General features: G+C 35.6%; 3 protein-coding genes across 8 annotated transcripts; 2 read left to right on the top strand and 1 right to left on the bottom strand.

Moving 5' to 3' along the window:
• Positions 1-1002: 1002 nt before the first annotated feature.
• On the top strand, positions 1003-11413 carry LOC107225823. The gene is made up of 5 exons (XM_015666413.2): positions 1003-1446; positions 3411-5660; positions 5857-6027; positions 7417-7581; positions 8349-11413. The coding sequence occupies exons 2-5, from the start codon at positions 3426-3428 to the stop codon at positions 8514-8516; spliced, it is 2739 nt and encodes a 912-aa protein (XP_015521899.1). The 5' UTR covers positions 1003-1446; positions 3411-3425; the 3' UTR covers positions 8517-11413.
• On the top strand, positions 1459-9897 carry LOC107225824 (phosphatidate cytidylyltransferase, mitochondrial). The gene is made up of 2 exons (XM_015666414.2): positions 1459-2960; positions 9827-9897. The coding sequence occupies exon 1, from the start codon at positions 1797-1799 to the stop codon at positions 2916-2918; it is 1122 nt and encodes a 373-aa protein (XP_015521900.1). The 5' UTR covers positions 1459-1796; the 3' UTR covers positions 2919-2960; positions 9827-9897.
• LOC107225822 (protein lifeguard 1) lies at positions 10579-19985 on the bottom strand. Of its 6 annotated transcripts, none has more exons than XM_015666411.2 (6): positions 19847-19985; positions 15764-15833; positions 13586-13726; positions 13229-13412; positions 12788-13058; positions 10579-12483 (listed from the first exon to the last, which is right to left on the bottom strand). In XM_015666411.2, the coding sequence occupies exons 2-6, from the start codon at positions 15813-15815 to the stop codon at positions 12124-12126; spliced, it is 1008 nt and encodes a 335-aa protein (XP_015521897.1). In that variant the 5' UTR covers positions 15816-15833; positions 19847-19985; the 3' UTR covers positions 10579-12123. The 6 variants fall into 6 exon arrangements, with proteins under 6 accessions (XP_015521897.1, XP_046588141.1, XP_046588140.1 ...); XM_046732185.1 differs by having other exon boundaries at positions 19843-19975; XM_046732184.1 differs by having other exon boundaries at positions 19752-19938.
• Positions 19986-20296: the final 311 nt, after the last annotated feature.

Here is a 20296-nt window from a genome sequence, read left to right as displayed (position 1 = left end):
CGGGTTATTTCTAATAATGAAGAATTCAATCAAGTGTTCGCTTATTAGTATTTACACGGTATAAAATAACGTATGAACTTTGGTTAAAACCCAGAAAGATCAGATACAGCTTTAACTAGAAGAAATCATTTGTATATACATATTATTCAGTGTACTATTGTTGGCAGCAAACAAGCGGTATTTTTGAAGTTTTCTATTACCTTTTACACGTAATCAGATAACAGGAAAAGTAAATGACTTCATTTTAAGAATTATGAGAGACAGTGGTTATTTATTAGAATATTTCATCTCAGTATAAAATACAAAGTAGATTCAACATTGCATTTGTATAGAAAGTTGTTCTTAACTAATCGTTTCGTATAGAAAACGAATCGATTCAATAATAATCGAAACTTTGAAAATTCAGATAATAATCGATTAATCTAACATCGTAAAGATTGATTCTTAAAAGAATCACAGCTTAGATCATCTTCAGATTGTGAAATTCCCTAGGGGTTTGACGCACTTTCTAGTATTATATTAAACCGTGTAACGTGCATATATTGTGCTAAACATGGCAAGAAATAATCATTTGCTACGTTTACGCACTGTCCCTGTACCATTAATGTGTATAACTGGTACAGTTTTTATGATTTTATTTAATAAAATAAAGTGCACCGTTTACGCAACACACAGCTTATTAAACCGTACATGAAAGTTATGCACAATAGCGTGTGTAGGGAACATGTGTAAAAGTATAAAGTCTCGTGTCGATAGGCCCGAATGCCTAGTGGCTAACTTGTGCCTTTTGATTTTAAAGTATCGAAATATACGCAAAAATATAATGTTGAAAATTGTGATATTTAGGTAATATTTAAGTACATTCAAAGCATAGTAAATAATTAAGGATCACTCGGTTCTTTACGGAATAGATTTGTTTGATTACGTATGTATCTACAAGAGCGAGCATCTATTTCCGCCCACGATCGTTTATAACAGGCCTCACGCGCGCCATACAGATCTCAATTTCACCACGTTTTCCCAGTTCACGCAGTAGTTTATTCATCGTTCGCGTGGCATAGGTTCTCGATTGCCATAGATCCGCAGAATCTTAATGATATCTTCTTCCGGGGGGATAATAATAGTGGGAATTGTTCAACGACGAGATAATTTCGAGCGGTTCAAACACGGAAAATTTTTGGAACAGTTCCGCTACCGCCATTCGTTAATCGAGAAAATACTCATGTTTCTTGGGCACGGTTGATTTCTACCATATGCATTGTTTTTCAGTACTGCACAAAATCCATTTTCTTGCGCACACTTTTCCGTCCTTATTTGCTTACGAAAATTCGCAATATGTACTGTGAAAGCTACGTTAGGTAGCATGAATAGAATCCGTACGCCACGAGATCAATTACTTATCGTCCAGCATCCAGCCATCAACTTTAAAACGGCGCATCAATTCTCGTAAGTATAACCTACTCGTTACGACACGATCACGGAGCTAGTTTATAGGTTAGTCCCAGTGACCAGTCTTTGCGTTAAAGGCGTTGCATGGCAGATCTCTCCCATTTCCAACGAACATACATGATGAAAATTGTTGCATTTAGCAAAAACTGTTGACAATAAACACGCAAACAGCATTGACGTCTCTTTTTAAAACATTGTTCCGAACACTGCGTAGAAATTCTGCATCAGTGACGACCGAAAAGTTTCGGGAATCTCTTGCGACGTTGCGTCGCCAAGCATTTGCTAAATAAAACAGGCTGATAAAACATTCGCGAAGTAGCCAAGAGAAGAGAGCTAAAAAACGAAGCATGAATAAAGCCACGCTTGTTTCTCAATACGCGAAAATCCTTACCGAATTTCCGGGTAACATGAAATTCTGCTTTGCTTACGGTTCGGGAGTGATGAAGCAGCAGAGCAGTGATCTATCCAAGAATATGCTGGATCTCGTATTTGTTGTAAGCGATCCAAGCCGTTGGCACAAGGAGAACATGCTGCTAAATCCTGAACACTACGCTCAGTTGATGCGTTCTTTGGGTCCTAACAGCGTTGCCAAGATTCAAGAAAAATGGGGAGCTCACATATTTTATAATACATTGGTCAGGAGCAAAGAGGGCAGACTGATTAAATATGGAGTAACTTCTGACACCGCTTTGATCGAGGATCTCTTAGATTGGAACGTTCTCTACCTAGCAGGAAGACTTCACAAGCCTGTTCAGGTCTTGGTTAAACCTGAGGAAGAAGAATCCCCTCTACGACGAGCACTGATACAGAATCTACACTCTGCTGTCCATGCCACGCTAATTCTACTCCCCGAGCATTTTACGGAACCTGATTTCTACAAGACGATTGCCAACCTTTCCTACAACGGAGACTTCAGAATGACCTTTGGCGAAGACAAGAATAAAGTCCACAATATCGTTCTACCCCAGATACAGAATTTTAGATCTCTCTACAATCCCGTTCTTAAGCACTTTGATCGGTATGTTGAAATCCCAAAGTCAGACGAGCCCGCCGTCATGTGTCATCAGGACACCAGCCCTTTTGCCCGGATTCATCATTTGAATCATTTGCCACGCATGCCACAGGTCAAGTTAGTGAGATCGTGGTCTCAGGGCCCTAGATCCAGAGACACAGAGGACTGCTTGCGTGCCATTGCTCATGATCCGGAGTGTAGTGAAATTCTGGAAGCATGCCTTAAGGATATTGTGTGGAAGTCTAGCGTCTCGCAAAGCTTGAAAGGGATTTTTACTGTCGGCATTGTTAAGTCTGTTAAATACGGGGCAGCCAAGGTGGTCAAGATGATGCGAGCTCAGGAATCAAGTGAGAAGACGACTCCAGAAGTAAATGCCAGCCTTACACGATCCACCCTCGAGAAGAAGACGCCTTTCAAAAATGAAGAAACAAAAGATTCCGCTAGAAGAATTCAGTGAAATTATTCCTCCTTTGGATTTAAGTCTGTGTTTTATCTTGGGGTTTTCTAGCTTCTGCATTGTCAAATAAAATGCTTAAATCTTATGCATCAATGGATATTTGTTATTCAGCACTGTCATTACCTTCCATTATTTCTAGCTGCATATATCACACATTTTATATCAGAGAGCTATGCCAAAGATAAACCAAAATTCAGCATTCGAAGTTTTGTAAAACTGAAAGCATACTTAAATTTTTAAATGTATAGTACAGTTTGAAAGAATATGCAAATTTTGACATAGCTGTGCTCTTCTAATCTTTTCAACTTCTTATTGCGCTTATAGTCGATTGAGAAAATGTGAATTTTTTTTTGACTTCATGATACCGAAATATTTAATCAGGGTATAACTAAGAACTCTGGCAGTTTTTAAGTTGAAATATAAATATGAATTCAAATCCAGTAAAATTTTATTGTAAATATACTTTTATCTATCAAAATAATTGACTTTCAGGAAAAAATATTGAAAATGACAACGATTGACTCCGACTCGGAATCTCAGGATAGTGACGATGGAAGACGTTTTCGTTTTGAAGCTACTAGAAAGGATGATATTTTAAGACTGCACAGTGAAAACAAAAGAAGATCGCCAGTGTCTAAAGGTTCCAAGTACAGATCAAGATCTATGGAAAGAAGCAGTCACAATAGAAGTGATGCTGGTAAAATGAAACAGGATCGTGATCGTAAGGAAGCCAACGATCGAGTTAGGCGGAAAAATTCTAGGGACCGAGATTCATTAAGGGATACTAAACACGATAAAAGTAACAATAAAGATTCGAGGCATAATAGCAAAGGAAATATTAAAGAATTACCAGACTTGAAGACTTTACTGGAGGGTGAGAAACGCTGCGGTGATTCCAAAAATTCAAATCACCGAGATGGTAAAGATTCCGTTAGAAATTTATCCAATAGCAAAGATCACAGAAACGTTAAAGATTCGAGATCGAGAGACTTGAAAAATACCGGTATACGCGCTCCAAAAGATGTGAGAGTGAAAGAAACTAAAGACCCCAGAGATCAGGATGAAAAGAACTTCAAAGACTATTTGCGCGATAAGGGTCGCGTGCCAAAACGATCACGTGATCCAAGTCACGACAGATTAATGACAGCAAAGCACAGCCACAGATCACGGGAAAAACACGATAGTAGAGACAGGTCAAACAATAGGGATAAAACTAAACCGATGGATGATGAAAGGACAAAAGCCAAAAATCCACCTCGAAAACAATGCTCCAAGGAAACGTCGGAAAAAAAAAGTCTCAAGCGCGATAATCACTCGCCGAGCAAAATACTGGAACAAATTGGAAGCGACAGCGAGTCCGATTTAGGTGCATTAGATCCGGACGTTGGTCCTGTTATGTCCCTCGATGCCTTGGAAGATTGCCGAGAAATGAACCTGTCTGATTTTGATATAATATCGGACACGGAAGGAACATCCCCAGACTCATCAGATGCCAAGTCTTCAGCAGTCAAAGGGCCGATCATCAGAGGAGAAATTTTAGCACCTCATTACTATGGACCAAAAATCAAAAAAAGAGTATCTCGACGACAGTACGAACGTTTGGTGAAGAAGCAAGCGGCGTTGAATACACACCGTTTGGAGGAGATATACAAGGTAAATCCAAGGAACGACAACATCACGCCACTAGCTCCAAGTAATAATAACCCTAGTGCCGTTTCAGATTTCTTACTAGGTCCCGAGGTATCTGTGTCTGCGGTTCGGGATCTTCGCAGAAGCCATAAAAGAGACGACGAAAATAGCAAAGATTGGAGCAAGGAACAAGATTCGGAAGAAGATGGATATAAGCTCGAAGAAAAAGGGGATCAAGATTCGCGTAAACTCAACTGCTTACAACTACATAGCCTGAGCTTACCCAGCTCAAATAATACAAAAAAGTCAAGTCGGCGTAAAGAATCGTTATCAATTAATAAAACCGACGAAGATTATCGAGGACAAATTGTAGATAATGAAATATATGGGCCAGTGTTGCCTCCAAAATATCGTCAAGATCTTCCCTCTCACCCTAAAATTCGTAGTGGCGAAGTAGATACAGTCGTTAGAAAACAAAATATCTTCAGTGAAGTTGCTCCTTGCCACAAAGCCGGGTACAGGAGTTTTCCGAATGAAATGTCTCGAAGTTTGTCAGCAACAAGTTTTTCCACGGAAACAAAATCTGATAGTGGAAACTGCGATGACTTTTTGCCTAAAGACTCCAGCTCCCCAGTTACATTTGGTAATAATACTAATGAACCGAGGGATGCTATCATTGGCCCTAGTCTACCTCCAGCTTTCAGACTCAATTCTGAATTACCGAAATCCCGATCACAAGCAACATGCGGTCCAAGTTTGCTGAACGATGCAGCCAAAGTCAAAGACGAGATCAAACCAACCGAAGTAATCGGGCCAAGTTTGCCGCCTGGCTTTCAGCAAGATTATGCGCTGAACTCTTCAACATCATCAGATGAACAGTCGACGTCACCCCAACATCCCACCATCTCATCAAGGTCATCTGTGTTTGGTCCGACACTGCCTCCGTATTTGATGAACAAAGTGATAGATCACACTCTTGAGAAATCATGCTCTGATTCAGAAGATGAAGTTCTTGGACCCATGCCAGCTGATCATCCGGCAGCAATCGACAATTACATTCAACGGCAGTTGGAAGATCGTGCAAGACGAATGAAGAGCAAACTTGCTGACCAGGTATGAGACAAGTATCATATTAAGAGCGCAATGTTCTCAGTTCTATTGATTATTCACTCGAAAATTTCATTTGATTTAAACTGTGAACACGTGTACAGTTTTTTTATTTTCTGAAAAGTGGAAGAAATTCGCTATCCCTTCACATTATTATTTCACCTGTATTGATTGATGAAAATTGGCTTATTGCTAAATGCAGGACTCTGTTGTCGAGAAACGCGAAGAATGGATGCTGGAGCTACCATCGGTGCAAGCTGCGAATCTTGGGCTTGGTAAACGTCAATTCAGAAATAAAGCTGGACCAGATATGTCTGATAGATCTAGCTGGACCGACACTCCTGCAGACAAAGCCAGAAAAAAAGAAGAAAAGGTAATATTTTACTAAACTTATGTACTATAAGCAGTGATAGTCTACAACCGAAATTCTTATACTGCATGTTGTTAAACGCATACAACTTCGCACACATCCGATGCTGCATAATACTATTCAACACTGCAAGATTTTCACTTTAATAATATTGCAACAAACGATTTTTAATAATTCATGCTAACCACTTTTTTTCGGAAATATAATTCCCTGATCAGTTTCCAATTTACCTTGATTGAAGTTCTTATTATTTTCAATAGCACTATGAATCTCCAATTATAATACACCCGATTCTTCATTTCATTTCAATGTAAATTCATTAAGGAACTCAATAATGGCAAAACAAATTACATGTTAACACATCTAAATATACATATATTAGAGTGGTCCTTAATTTCGAGCTTGGACGAACTCTGCCCCCCCCCCCCCCCCCCCCCCCGATCGGCTTTAAGTAATTCGAAAATAATTCTCAGATTTTTTGAAATTCTTATCTCAATTCTAACTCCTCCCACCAAGGCAGTGGATTTCCCCATTTAAAATACACGTGTTTCGGCCACATTCTCAGCATGTATTTTATTGTAAGAGTAATAATTTTCAAAAAAAAAACTTTAACTGTCAGATTTTAGTGGGCATTGGTGCTACTATCTGATAATGATTATACATTATAATACGAGGCAATTTAAAAGAATTGCACACTCTCTAAATCTGACGTTGTTTTTCATTTAGTAGGTGCCCAATTCGTCTAGATTACTGGTACGATAATGTGAATTTTTTTCAGCAATAGCACCCATGCCTACTAAAATCTCGCAGTTACAGATTAAAAAAAAAAAGTTGTTACTCTTTCAATAAAATATATACTGAGAATGTGGCCGAAGCACGTATATCTTGAATCCACCTCTTGGTGGGAGAGATTAGAGTTGAGATAAAAATCTGAAAAAATAGAGAAATTCTTTTTGTATTACTTCGAGTCGATTTGGGGGGCAGCCCAGAAAAACTTCGTCAACATTCTCAATAAGCACCATCCTAGTATATCCATATGTATATTGTCTGCGTATTACGTATGCTGGCGCGGTACTGTTTAAAATACCGAAAAAATTTCACTTCTGTTGGATGTGGTTAACAGACATTTTTTTTCAGTAACTAAATGAGAGTTCTCCAATTTCTTTTCCAACCATTTACTAAATGTTTGGTCATCTATTTTTTTCCCTGACCAAGTTTGAAATTCCGGGACCAATTTTTGTTCTGACATTTCACGGTTTTTCCTGGCAGTAGTCACCATATAATTAAAAGCTACCATTCTTTTTTATTGCTTGTCTAAAACCAATTGGGATATTTTTGCAATAAAAATGATGTACTGCCTTATTAAATAGATAATTTTTTTTTTATAATTAGGTACTAGGCAAAACAAAAGTAGCTGATCCAGCAAGGGAATCACAGAAATTGGCGATTCAACAGCGTGACAAGGCAATGGAAGAAATGGCAAAAAAACATGCATCAAAGAAACGAAAAGAATCTCTTCTGGAAATTCATAAGAAAAAACTTCACAAGAAGAAAAAGGTAAAATAATCCAGACAGATTAAAGGAAATTTGTTATATCTTGTAAAATTGCAATCACAGTATGAATTATGTCTGCAATTCAATTTTCACAGATTATTCTAAAATTTCTAAATATTGTATGCAGCAAAAAAATATTTCAGAACATGATATTACAAGGTGAAAAATTCCGACTTCTAAAATACGAAGTCAGTTGACATTTCATATGCAAATTAGTAATTACCCCGGTTGACGATCGATCCAATGAATCAGGGAAATCAGGGAATTTTTGGGCTCTGGAAATCAAACAAATGAATTAAGATAGAACGAGTCATTTTTCGATTTTCACTTTCATGTAACGTTTGTTTAATTTATGAAGCTGAATCTAGCAGCCAGAGTTAGGCAAAACGTGTTAATCTTTTTGGAAATAGAAAAATGCAGCTCAGTCTTATCCTGGTAATTCTACAAAAGTACTGGGGGTTCAAGATATTTCACAAAATTTTGATTTGGAACTTCACTACCTTATTCAAATGAACATTAGAACGTTTGACTGATAATTCTGGCCGCTAGTTTCAGCCTCGTGTTTAACTTTAATGCACCATTTTCTACAAGTTACTTTACACAGCATTTATATGACTATTTCTGAAGTATGATAGTAGGTAATAATGCTGAAAAATGGCAGGCAACTTTGGGATTACAGGCTCTGGAAACCAGGGAAATATCAGCAAATTTTGTACTTTGATTTCTGTTGCCACCCTGTTATCGTGATTCTTTAACTTTGTGCTGAACAGAAAGAAGAGAAGCAAGCTAAGGAGGCAGCAAAACCGACAAGGAGACCTTTTGATCGAGACATAGATCTGCAGGCAAACCGATTTGATGAAGCACAGAAGAAATCAATATTGAAAAAAGCCCAACTACTGAATGACCGGTTCTCTCGGGGCGAGAGTAAATATTTATAACGATCAATTTTCATATGAATAATAGGTGTGAGCTGAATTAAGTTGTATTCGGTAAGTAATCGAGCCCTCTCCTTGCAGCTCAGCGAAATAATTGTGAATATCAATGAAATTATGATAAAATAGTAATTACAGTATAACAGTTCGCGACATTACACAAATTTCGTTTTGAACTTCACGTTCAAAAATTCAACACAATTTTATCGAAATACGTGCACTCTGACGTTATTATAGAAAAATCTTGTTCGGACATCATGTATTCCCTGCTCTGTAAATGGTTATACTTATTATACTGAACGAAGACTTACATTAGTGTAAATGTACATACATACTTTTCTGAATTCAATAATGGCAAATCTTTTTGTGGTGAGATACGGATGGATTATATGATAGATCATCTTGCAGCTGCTGTAGCTAAAAAAAAAAAACAACCAAGTAATATTCAACATTACTATTCAATCTCAGACTGCAACGATTACGATGTTCATAAATGAGTTATCACTGAACATGATCAACAGCAATTTTCATAACTTTTAGTATGATCTTGTATTAGTGTAAAAACACAGTGACTATTAAATATGTACCTATAATAAACAATTTAATACTTTTATGCTCACAGCGCTTAATTTATAAGAAATCCGTTTACACTAATTCCCCGTGTAAATTGAAATTCGAAACTCCATAGCTTTATTATATTGCTGTAAATATTAGTGTTAAAAAAAATGTCTTAAATAGTTTGAATGATTGTCTTTATTGTTTTCCCAGTATGTCGTGATTAATAATTTCATTTTTTAAACTAATCCGGAATCGGACTCATTATTATTAAAATGAAAATACTGTTGCTTAATACAAAATGAATATTTCGAAGGAATTACTAATTTATAATTGTATAATGGTGTTAATGACAATAACACAGGTGTTAATAACATTGCGAATGTGTAATACGAATAAGATAGCTAGTTCTGTGCTATCAATTCTCTTCTGTCGTTCACTTTCAGTTTGTGTGTCCTCTAGAGGCGCTAAATCTTCCTTAGCATTTTCTTAACAAATAACGTTACGAATTTCTATCAACAAAATTCATGTTGGCAAAGCTGTTTTATCAGTTCAAACTCAAAAGTAATCGGTGAAAATCTAGATTTGTTCATGCTTGTTCAGTTTTTCAAATGAAAATTTATGTTAACGGGGTGTGTCTTAGTCGATTTCGACGTTGACGTACGTATCTCCAAATATCAAAGTCCAGATACCTCACACACAAAAATGGGCTCGACAGCCCCATTTTACACGCAATTGTGATCAAAAACACTGATTTTGAGGAAGAGCGCGGTTTTTATAAGCAGTATTTATGTAACCGTGTTTCCAGGTCTCTGGCTATCGTGCGCACTTACATTTTCAGCAAAATAGTATTCAATGGTTCAATTCGATAAATTTTACCTGCGCATCGCTGTTATTCCTTGCAAAACAGTGCACGGTTTCGAGAAAATGAAAATTTTCCCTGTTCATGGAGGCAATGATGGTGGTTTCCTGAAAGTTTGTTGTCAATTCTACCGGTTGTGTGGAAATTGCTGACTGGCCAAAAATTCGCGAAAAAGAAAAGCTGCAAGAAACTTATAATACAGGTAGAACAGAATAGATTCCCTAAACGTCACGTACGTGTTATTTCTATTAAAGAAAATACAATAGCGGTCTAGGATGGAAATTTATCAAATCGTTTCAATGGTCACTATACATATAATCTGTGGAAGCGAATGAAGACTCCAAGTCAATCGCTTAACGTTACCCAAATAGGAAGATATTAGATTTTTTCAGGCACAGGGTGTCCGCCCTTGCAGCTTAATTGAATGCAGGCCCTTGTTTCTGATGAATAATATTGTAGAAAATTAGGTGTTATCATGTGTTTTTAACAACTGAGACAGACAGCAAAATGCTGACCAACGAAAAATATGCTCTTAGATTGCTAAAAACTTGCTGCTCTTCTCAGTTCCACCCAAGTTCCATTCTACAATTCAACTTTGTGGTTAAAAAGGTTACGGACTATTCAAAACGAAATTACGAAGTTTGACATATGTATATCTAACTTTTTCGTTTATTATAATCACCTATGCTATTCAATAATACGATTGGACACCAGATCGATTAATACATTAGTCCAAGTTACAAACATCGATGAAAATCATTTACATTAAATTACTACATATGCTTACTTCATAAGAATATGTGAAAAGGTTGTGAAAACCAAGTAATAAGTATACGCTACCTTACATCTGCAACTTACATAGCTGTATTATTCAAAAGTACCTCACTCATTACTGAAATACATAAATATATAAATATAACATTTTCAATTTTACATTGCCAAAGGTTTTCTTAAATATAAAGATCCAATTATAAACTCTGCTGAAACTCAATCTGAAGTTTACACTAGTTTATATTTAAACCTAAACTGATAAGAAGAAAGTCTATGTCAAAGAGAAGGAAATGAAAAAATAGAAAAGTTATTTGTATGCCTTATTCCACGTATGCAATTTCAAATGAAAATGGGTAATGGTAACTAATCGATTCCTAGACATGGTGTCCGGTAAAATATCCGTAACAAATTCCAAGACACTGAGGAAAAGTAGAATTACAGCGAATGCAGAGTGCAGAAGGCACTGTACATAATCGGCGCAACGTACAAGATGTACGTTATTTCTACTACACATGTTAGTAAGGAAAAACGAAAAACGCGATTCGAGGCAAGAATCCACTTTTTAAAAACATTTACTCAGTGAACACAAATAAATATATCATTCGCAGCAAACCTTAAATATAGAATATTTCTAGGACACAAGAAAAATTCAAGGATATCTCTAGGACCTCAAGGACTTTCAGAAACACCGGACACCATGCTAGAAAAACCCCCTTCCCCCAACAAAAAAAAAAAAATACTCTTAATAGCCGAGCCAAACGAAATGAAGGTGCGGCCCTGACCCAACTAATTAATTGCGAATGATTGGTTGAAAAAGGGCAAAACTAATATTAAACATTATCAACAAATTGAATGATCGGCCATTCTTTAATAACGAAAATTAAAAGGAATGTAATCACCCTGCCATCAACCAACGAATTTAACACTAATCGTTTGGCAATAATGTCACGTGAGACAAGGCGAACAATCGCATTGACCCGACAAGATGTAACAACAAAAATTCAGGATAATTAGCAAACACAGTAGAATACAGGATCGATTAAAATGAAATTGACCATATAGGTTATTTCGACTCGCGCAATAAGCACTTCTTTACGCTGACTTGGGTTACATACATACGTCAGCATTCGCTTATAAATTATCAAAATATGTATTTTTTTAGAATTTATTCATGTAAGAACAATAACAGACTGGTAAAATAATAAGGTTCAACAACGACATCCATGCTTTATTTAGCTCACTCAATCCTTGTTTTGCAGACATGCTTACGGAACTGTTGACGTGTATTTATAAAAATACACAATCTTTGCTATGTGCATAACACGTTGCAGCAGTTATCAAAACGCGATTTATTATCAAAGTATTATGAACTCCTTTTAAGTCGAAATCCGAGTTTGCAAATATTAGGAATCATGTTATTTTAAACTAATCACGAGAAGCGGCTATGATAGTTAGAATGTAAATAAAGATGTTAACAATGTCAAGATACAGGTTCAGAGCAGCGAAAATATATTCCTCAGGGGAAATGGAATACTTGTGTTTGCCACCCATCATCAATTGCGTATCAAAAACAAGATACACAGAGAAAATAAGCGCACCCAATGAGGCGTAAATTAGAGTGAAGATTTTGCCTTTGACGAAGAATGCAGCTATCGAAAATACTAACAGAATTATTACGGCAACGAAGAGAACTCCGCTGAGCAAGGTGAAATCCCATTTTGTTTGGAAAGCAAAAATTGTCAAGGCAAAACAAACGACTGCTGTTATACCGGCTGCCATCAAAACCTGTAATCATTAGGAAAAATACATGCATAGAATAAAATTTCACATTGAATGAATTAATTTTGCAACAGATAAAATCGTAACTTATCTAGGTACCGAGAATTACTCAAATTAAATTAAAATATTTGATAAGCTGCTATTGAAAACCACGAAAATCAAGGGTAATAGTTTCAGTAACGTAGAAAAAAAAAATATTCGGCTCAAATGTTACCACTGTTTAAAAAGGTATCGAAGTACAGAGCATTAACAATTAGTTTTAAAAATGGCTTTTTCCACTAAATTCTCTACAGGCCTGCAATTAACTTACCGCGTCAACTTGGTATGTGGATGATGCAGCACCCAAAACTATTCCCTCGGCAACAGTGAACAAAAGTAGAAATATGTAGTTCATTGGAGCCTGGCGCCTCAAGTTCGAACAGCAACTCATTGCAATTAGTAAAACAAATGTGGCAATCAACGCTATATAGAATACATATGTATGTCGGCTGAACCAGTGCTTAGTACCAGGATGGAAAAGGAACAGAGCGATAAATCCAATGGTGATAAGAAGTTGGACCATTAATATTGCATATACTTTTCTGAAAGAAAAAAAAAAACCATTTATGTAGTCATCGCTTTATAACAGTTGACATTCATGTTAATAAAAAGTGAAACAGTAGATGATTAATTTCGTCTTCATTATATTCATTTAACTATAGTGTAACATAAAGGTGATATGAAATTGACAATTAAAAATCTTTGAACAAACCTGATGAATCCACGTCTTATAGATTGTTCGCTAAAATCAAATCCTTTGATTTCATCCTGCATGGGGTCTTCAGCATAACTTGTGCCGTACATACCCGCCTGCATGGGTGGCGGAGTAAACGGTGTCCCAGAATTTGGTGGTACTTGACCGTACGGTGGATTCATTGGTGGTACAAAACCGGCAGCTTCAAGTTGGAAAATAAATTATGCAGATTTTAGAAAATCGTTGCGATAGACATTATATTACTTCAAACCCAGAGAGTGAGTAATCAAATACTAGTAAAAATCTGGTCCGCTAAACTTGAATGAAAGACTTGTTGCTGTTCAATTTTTTTTTTTTTAACCCTATTAAATATACCTGGTGGGTTCCCTCCTGGATAGGCAGGTGGATATCCTGGATTATAGCCGTCTTGTGGTGGTGGGTATCCTTGACTAGGAGGATATCCAGGATTTTGAGGTGGATATCCTGGGTTTTGAGATGGATATCCAGTATTTGGTCCTAGAATTAAATGTATCATCAGCTAATTGCAATGAATATTGTTAGCAAATCTTTCTGTACTTTGCTATTCTCAGAAGAAATGAAATTCAGAGATTGTGTGATTTAAATAAAATTTAACTAAGTCAAGCCATAAAACATGTACATTTTAAATCCGTTATTCTGTCTACAGATATTTGAAATTAAACTGGACCTTTTAAAAATTTTAATTTATTACAAAACCAGCCAGGTCATACATGCACTTGATCAAGCACTGCAAATGTTAAGTTTAATGTAAATAATTTTTCAAATTTCTTTGTGGAGAAAAACAATTCGATGGAAGTCAATTTTGTTTTTGCAAGGAAGTTGAAGTTAGTAACGTCATCGTAACGAAACATTTGATAAGAATCACTATTTTCTTAATTTTACAATGATTTTGAAGGAACTAAGATTTCGAAATATGAGTCTGTTGTATTTTATTACGGTCTACTGTATTTCAGACAATTCCAAATTAGCGAAATAACTATTTTTCCTCAGCATGAATCGTTACAAAAACTTTACCAACTTCAATTTGATTTTTCACAAGCATGCTCACTAAACTTCATAATTTTTTAAAAAGACCGTATATAAAGAATAATGGAAAATATTTTACAAATGTCAAACCTCCGAGTATTTAGGACGATATGTTCGGTATTTCAAAGATTTATTCTCCAGGAGAATTTTTGACTGTGTTTCCTGAATTTTGAACAGGGCGTATTGAGTTAAGATAGAACAAACGATGTATCGTAAACAGGGTGGCAACAATTTTTCTAAAATAAAATTCCCTGACTTTTCCCAAAACTTAGGTAATGCTGGGTGGGTTTTATGACCAAAATCTCCAGCAAGCAGAAGTTGGCGGAGAAGGAGGAGGAGGAGGAGCAAGGGTGTGTAGAAATTACACTATACGATTTCTGAAAGCGAGATCAGCTAAATTTACGAAACATGCTTGAAGTTTGAAGACAATTTATAAAAAAAATACGTTTTTCTATATAGTCCATTCCCTGACTTTTCCCGGAATTTTCCCAGTAAATGAAATTACCTGACTATTCCCAGTTGTCCCGGTCTGCTGCCACCCTGGTTAAGTAATTCAAATTTAAAAGTGCTTTGAAGCAAACATACTAAAAATTGATAAATATTTTGCAGAAGTAATTGTGTTCTGGCTAATTTGAATGATATATCGAATTTAAGTGTTTTTATTGATGATTAATGATGAAGTACCTTTGTCCATAATTATCAAGAAATATCTGTTTCAGGTAAGTTCCACAAAATCGTTTCCAATGACATGGCTGATTTTGCATCAAGACGATTCCATTCTAGAAACATGTCGAAATAACATGTTGCACAATGCAAACATCTACGTTTTGATAAGGTATTTGTAATAACACATAGTCATACAAAAAATTATCTACGTCAAGCCAATTCACCTGCAGTACAGAATTAAGCACAACACATTTGATTAGTTACGTTCATGCATAGAGTAGAGCTAATTAGCTTGTGCATTTTTCGATATCCACACTACAATGGGATTGGAAAAACAGAAAGGTTTTGGGTAAACAGCCATACATGACATCTGCAATGCAGAATGGATGTTTTCACGTAGATACCATGTCTTATATGTCTTTCTGTAATATAGCATATTTTCATATAATATTGGGAACGATATAAAAGCCAAATAGCGTAGTTGAGAGTCAGATATCACTTATACTTGATAAATCGAAAACAAACATTCATATCTTTACAAGATTATACAGTTTCTTTCACACTAATCAGACATCATATCTTTTATTTAAAGAGTAACATTCACATGTTTCCAATAAATGTTTTACTTAGTAACCATGCTTTTAGTAGTATAGCGGTATTTTCCTTGCAGGAGCACAGTAAGTGGTAGTGGTGATAAATTAGGTGAGGAAAAGATTTTACATTCATATCATATTTATGCGTGGTACAGTTTGTGGTATTGCAGTTAATGAAAATATAGACTGTTAATGTCATGGAGGGAGAAAAATTTTCTGGGATTAAAACCTTGTTGTCCTGGATAGTATCCAGTCCCAGGTGTTTGCTGCCACGTTGACATCGTATCGAACTCTTATAGCTGAAAAGAAAATACCTGATATTACCACCTGATCGTCATTGAAGAACAAAATGAGTTAAAAAAATAAAAATTACGATAACCGAAATAACTGAAAATCGATGGATTAGAAGATTTCTATACACTAGTATTGATGGTATCTAATTCTTCTCGTAGATCAATCTGATTTTAGTAAATCTTGACACATCCAGACAGCTACGAAGTTAAAATTTCAGCTAACCGAACAGTAAACAGAAACATGCTGGTTCAATCTTCCATCAGAAAAAGGCTACTATGTGAAAGAGAACAAATTTGGTAAAGTGACGTTTCCATTTACCGAACTTTTCAAGTTTATATCTTCTTCAGAAGCTTACTGCAATAAATTTATGAACCCAAAAAGTGAAATTTTTAAACCAAAGTTCACTCGAGCATTCTAATTATAAAACTTTTGCCCAAATTGTTAATAACTTGGCTTGGGTTATTTAATTTGTTAACTGGTGTTTGTTTTCCTTTCCTAACATTTTATTTGCCATTCAGACAATGGGGCTAATTTATCCTTAAACTGGGCTGGAATGTTTTAATCTTAATGAATATTTCATTATTGTAGTCTCTTGAGTTGAAAAGCTGTGAAAAATATTTCAATTTATCCAATTTTCTTCATCTGTAATGAAATCATGCAGACCATGGACCGCAATGTAACGTGCCATTTCATCATACGCCGGAATCACATTAAAATTCATTCTCATGTCAGTTTCATATTTTAGATCACAAGGTACCGTTTCTAATAATTGACTTTACTTTTTGAAGACGTATCATAATTTGCTAACGAAAATTTTGTGGCTTCCTTTATTTGAAAAACGATTTTTCTGGTGTGCATATAAAGAAAACCATTGTGTTTTGGAAGATGAACTATATTTAATTCGAGTAATATTTCCTTTTAAAATCGCAGTTTTTAATCGATGAGCATCTCTCGATACGATATTTATTTTAAGTAGCAGGGAGTTAAGAACCCTTCCATGGCAGGTACCATTGTTAATAATGAATAAAACATTGGCAACAAGTTTGGTAGTCAGGAAGCTCTGAGTGTAGGGTAAAAGATTACATTGTGATATTTGAATGCAAGGAGTGAGAAATTATGAAAAAGTGACACGTGCCTTTATTTGTTTCGCTCTGCACATTTTTATGCTGATGGAAACAGCTTCAATTGGAATTTGAATAGATTAAAATGAACAAAGTAACGTGGGCCGATATCTTGACTTCCATAGACAGGTTTTAGAAAGTCCTGTATTATGCGTCTTAAGATTTGTACATCTTCAAAACATAAATATCAATTAAAGATAGTATGTAATGACTTAATTTGCTCCGTTTTAATGACACCGTTCTGAAATGCCAAGCAATTGCACAAATTAGAAAACTTGAATGTATTAAACAACAACAAGAACAATAACGATAATGACAAACGTATCATGACAAAATGCAAAACGTAAAAAGCAATGTCGTATTATCATAAAAAGTTATGGTTTCTTTACTTGCATGATAAGAGTGAAAGAATCACATTGAGATAACGTGAGTCATTGAGGAAACTGATGTTTCGTCATCAAATGATAGATTGTGCAGGGGAAAATAATATGTGTAACTGTTGCCAACTTTGCCGCAGTGACACTGTTTTCCCATGCATTGCGTGGAAGTTGGGCATTGCTAAATGACGGTGAATCAAATGTTTAACCAGCTTTTTTGTTGTAGGGTCACACTACCATGCAAATAGACACTATGGAAGAATAGTTTCTAACACAGTTTCAAACAATGCAACTATACATATATGGAAAAACGTGCGGTTGCAGACGATTCTGTCTCATTTTTTTAATTTGTTGGAGAAAAATTCTTGTCTTATAGGTAGACTTATGTAATCACATAACGATTGGTTCATGATAAACAAAATGCTCTATTCTCTCTCGATCCATTAAACCGCCATAAAATTCCCTTACTGATTAAAAAATTTCCTAACTTTTGATAATATTTCTAAATTTTTGGGGAAAAAAATTATTATCTTCAATAGAGATTTTCAAAGCCTTTTCATTAATAAATATCCATTGAAACGATTTATTCAAAGAAAAAACAGGTCATTTCTGGACAAACTATCGGTCTTGTAAGATAAATTCTGTTAGATTGACCAACTGTCCAAGCACACAAGGTATGTTTCACTTTTAAGAGAGATTTTTAGGGGAATACTTTCATCTGTGAAGCTGTAGTTCCCCAAATTCCTGTACAACTTCGATGCAGTTTTTAAAATTTGTCAGAAAGTTCCAGCTTTATTCATTGACTTAGTTTCAGAAGCGAACAGTCCCATCTCAATAATATAACAAGCATATTTTTATTTAATGGGTTAAATATAAATAACTGATGTGCTGGTATTCATGTCGAGTATGGTTTGCTTATGATTAGATGTATTGAAGAATACAGCTTTACGTATTATACCTCATAAATTCCCCCATATCTTTGAATACTAAAAAATTCAATAATTCCAAAATTTCTACAATACTCAAGACTTTATACAGTAATAATGGCGATTGAAAAAATGATTCATTTCAATTGTATTCTAAGGCAGCAATACATTATATAATTATTCTCCAGAAATATTTAATAATTGTGTAAATAGAAGATATATAGATGTCCAACCATAAGAACTTTGAGGCCCCAGGGTATTACAAACGTACAGCAAAAGTTTGTAATCTTAAATTTAATATGGAACAGTAAGAGCAAGAAATCGTCAGTAATTACAATGCAGTAAAAGCTTTTAACTAGCAGACTTGTATGATCCAAAAGCAGCGAATTCTTAAATTTTCTTACATTGAAAGTGCTACACCCATTCGTTTCAGCCAAATTTAGAGTTTCACATGATTTGTGGTTTTGTATATTGACACCTTGTTACTAATTGTAAACTACTATTGTGGTAGGAGTAACGTGATTGAAGGTGTAGATATACATATGCGTGGCTGAGTAGCCGCCAAGACAACGAGTTAATAAGTATCTAAGTGTTCAACCGCCGTTGAATATTTTCTTGGTAGTTAGGAATTTCGAAAGTTTAAAACAATTTGGAACAATGCTGTTAACTTTCATAATAAGATTTGCGTTAGACTGGGAGTAAAGACTTTTATCATGTGAATAATTCAATGGAATATGACATAACTGTCTCACTGCTGCAGCTTCTACACAGGTCGTTACAATTGGCCTACTTAATTTTCCTATATCTCAGTATAATGAGTATCAAAACCTAAGGAATGATATTTTTTTATTATTGCTTTGAACATTATGATTGAAGCTGTTTTAATATTTATTATTATTTGTAACTGTACTGCGATCAGATCAGCGTTGCTATCTTTATCCCACAAAAATTCTTTTCATAATATTACACCCGAAGAAGGTTCAGTAGAGAAAAACTTTATGAAAATCCCTGAGGCTTTGTAAATAAAACACTATAGCATTATATTGCACATGAAAACAGGTACCTTGAGTCATATTCGTACATAATCCGAGTATGATGATAACAGTAATGACTATAAATACCTAGTTAGATGATACCTATAGAAAACTACAAAATGCACATACATACGCAAGTGTGTGATATGTGATCAAATTCGTGATGCGTCACAGCGATCGGTTCGTTCGAGAATATTTTTACCGAATGATAAAAGTAGTTCGAAATCTTTACGTTTTGATAGTGTGGAATATTGATGAAATTTCCTTTAAACGAGAGACAGTTATCGTCATATGACGGAATATGAAGAAAAAGCTTAAATCTCAATAACGCTACGCCCACGTACTTAGTATGTACGCGAATGCGTCGCTGACGTATGTAACCACAAATTAATACAATCAATAAACATTTACGATGTAACGTAATAGCACCCCAAGTTAACATTCTTACCTCCTTGTACTATTTACTTTTTTAATCAATGCAATGGTATCGGTCGCGAATATATACCGTAGAAAATCGCACACTTTTACACTTCACAAGAGCGCAAGTATGACGTACCCGCCGTAATTCCGTATCGTGTCGACTACAGACTTATAACGAGTCGTGAACGTTTATCGTAATGTTGATCAGCCACGAATGCTGAGTGCATACAGAAGCTCTGGAACAGTAAAATTCTAGAACAGTTAAGTATGTAACCGCTAGAGATTCTCTGCTTCTGCGCATGTCATGCACCGTTTTAACCACGGTCTTACATACGGACTGGAAATTTCTCGATTTTTAGGCGATGGGTGGTGTCATCGTTGATGTGGCCTTAACTGTAGTTTCGCACCTGTCTGTAGGTGGCCTTAACTGTAGTTTCGCACCTGTCTGTAGGTGCCCTGTCACGTGGGGGTATTTCTAAGATAATATATATTTATTATCTCAGTTATTTCAGCATAAATACACAGCCACACGTAACCTCGGTCTCATCCAGTCTCAGCAACGTTTTGAGTTGCCAAACATCAGTCGTCAT

The sequence above is a fragment of the Neodiprion lecontei genome, chromosome 2 (assembly GCF_021901455.1).
Source record: "Neodiprion lecontei isolate iyNeoLeco1 chromosome 2, iyNeoLeco1.1, whole genome shotgun sequence".
NCBI classification, from domain to species: domain Eukaryota; kingdom Metazoa; phylum Arthropoda; class Insecta; order Hymenoptera; family Diprionidae; genus Neodiprion; species Neodiprion lecontei.
The sequence above is the reverse complement of the archived record's forward strand: the minus strand, read 5'-3'. Positions and strand labels throughout refer to the sequence as shown.

Coding starts and splice junctions, on each gene's coding strand:
- LOC107225822 (XM_015666411.2), bottom strand. CDS start 15,815: ATGTCAACGTGGCAGCAAACACCTGGGACTGGATACTATCCAGGACAA. Junction 13,413..13,585: donor TCCAGGAGGGAACCCACCAG/GTATATTTAATA, acceptor TCCAACTTGAAG/CTGCCGGTTTTGTACCACCA. Junction 13,059..13,228: donor ATAAGACGTGGATTCATCAG/GTTTGTTCAAAG, acceptor TTTTTCTTTCAG/AAAAGTATATGCAATATTAA.
- LOC107225824 (XM_015666414.2), top strand. CDS start 1,797: ATGAATAAAGCCACGCTTGTTTCTCAATACGCGAAAATCCTTACCGAA.
- LOC107225823 (XM_015666413.2), top strand. CDS start 3,426: ATGACAACGATTGACTCCGACTCGGAATCTCAGGATAGTGACGATGGA. Junction 5,661..5,856: donor AGAGCAAACTTGCTGACCAG/GTATGAGACAAG, acceptor TGCTAAATGCAG/GACTCTGTTGTCGAGAAACG. Junction 6,028..7,416: donor CCAGAAAAAAAGAAGAAAAG/GTAATATTTTAC, acceptor TTTTATAATTAG/GTACTAGGCAAAACAAAAGT.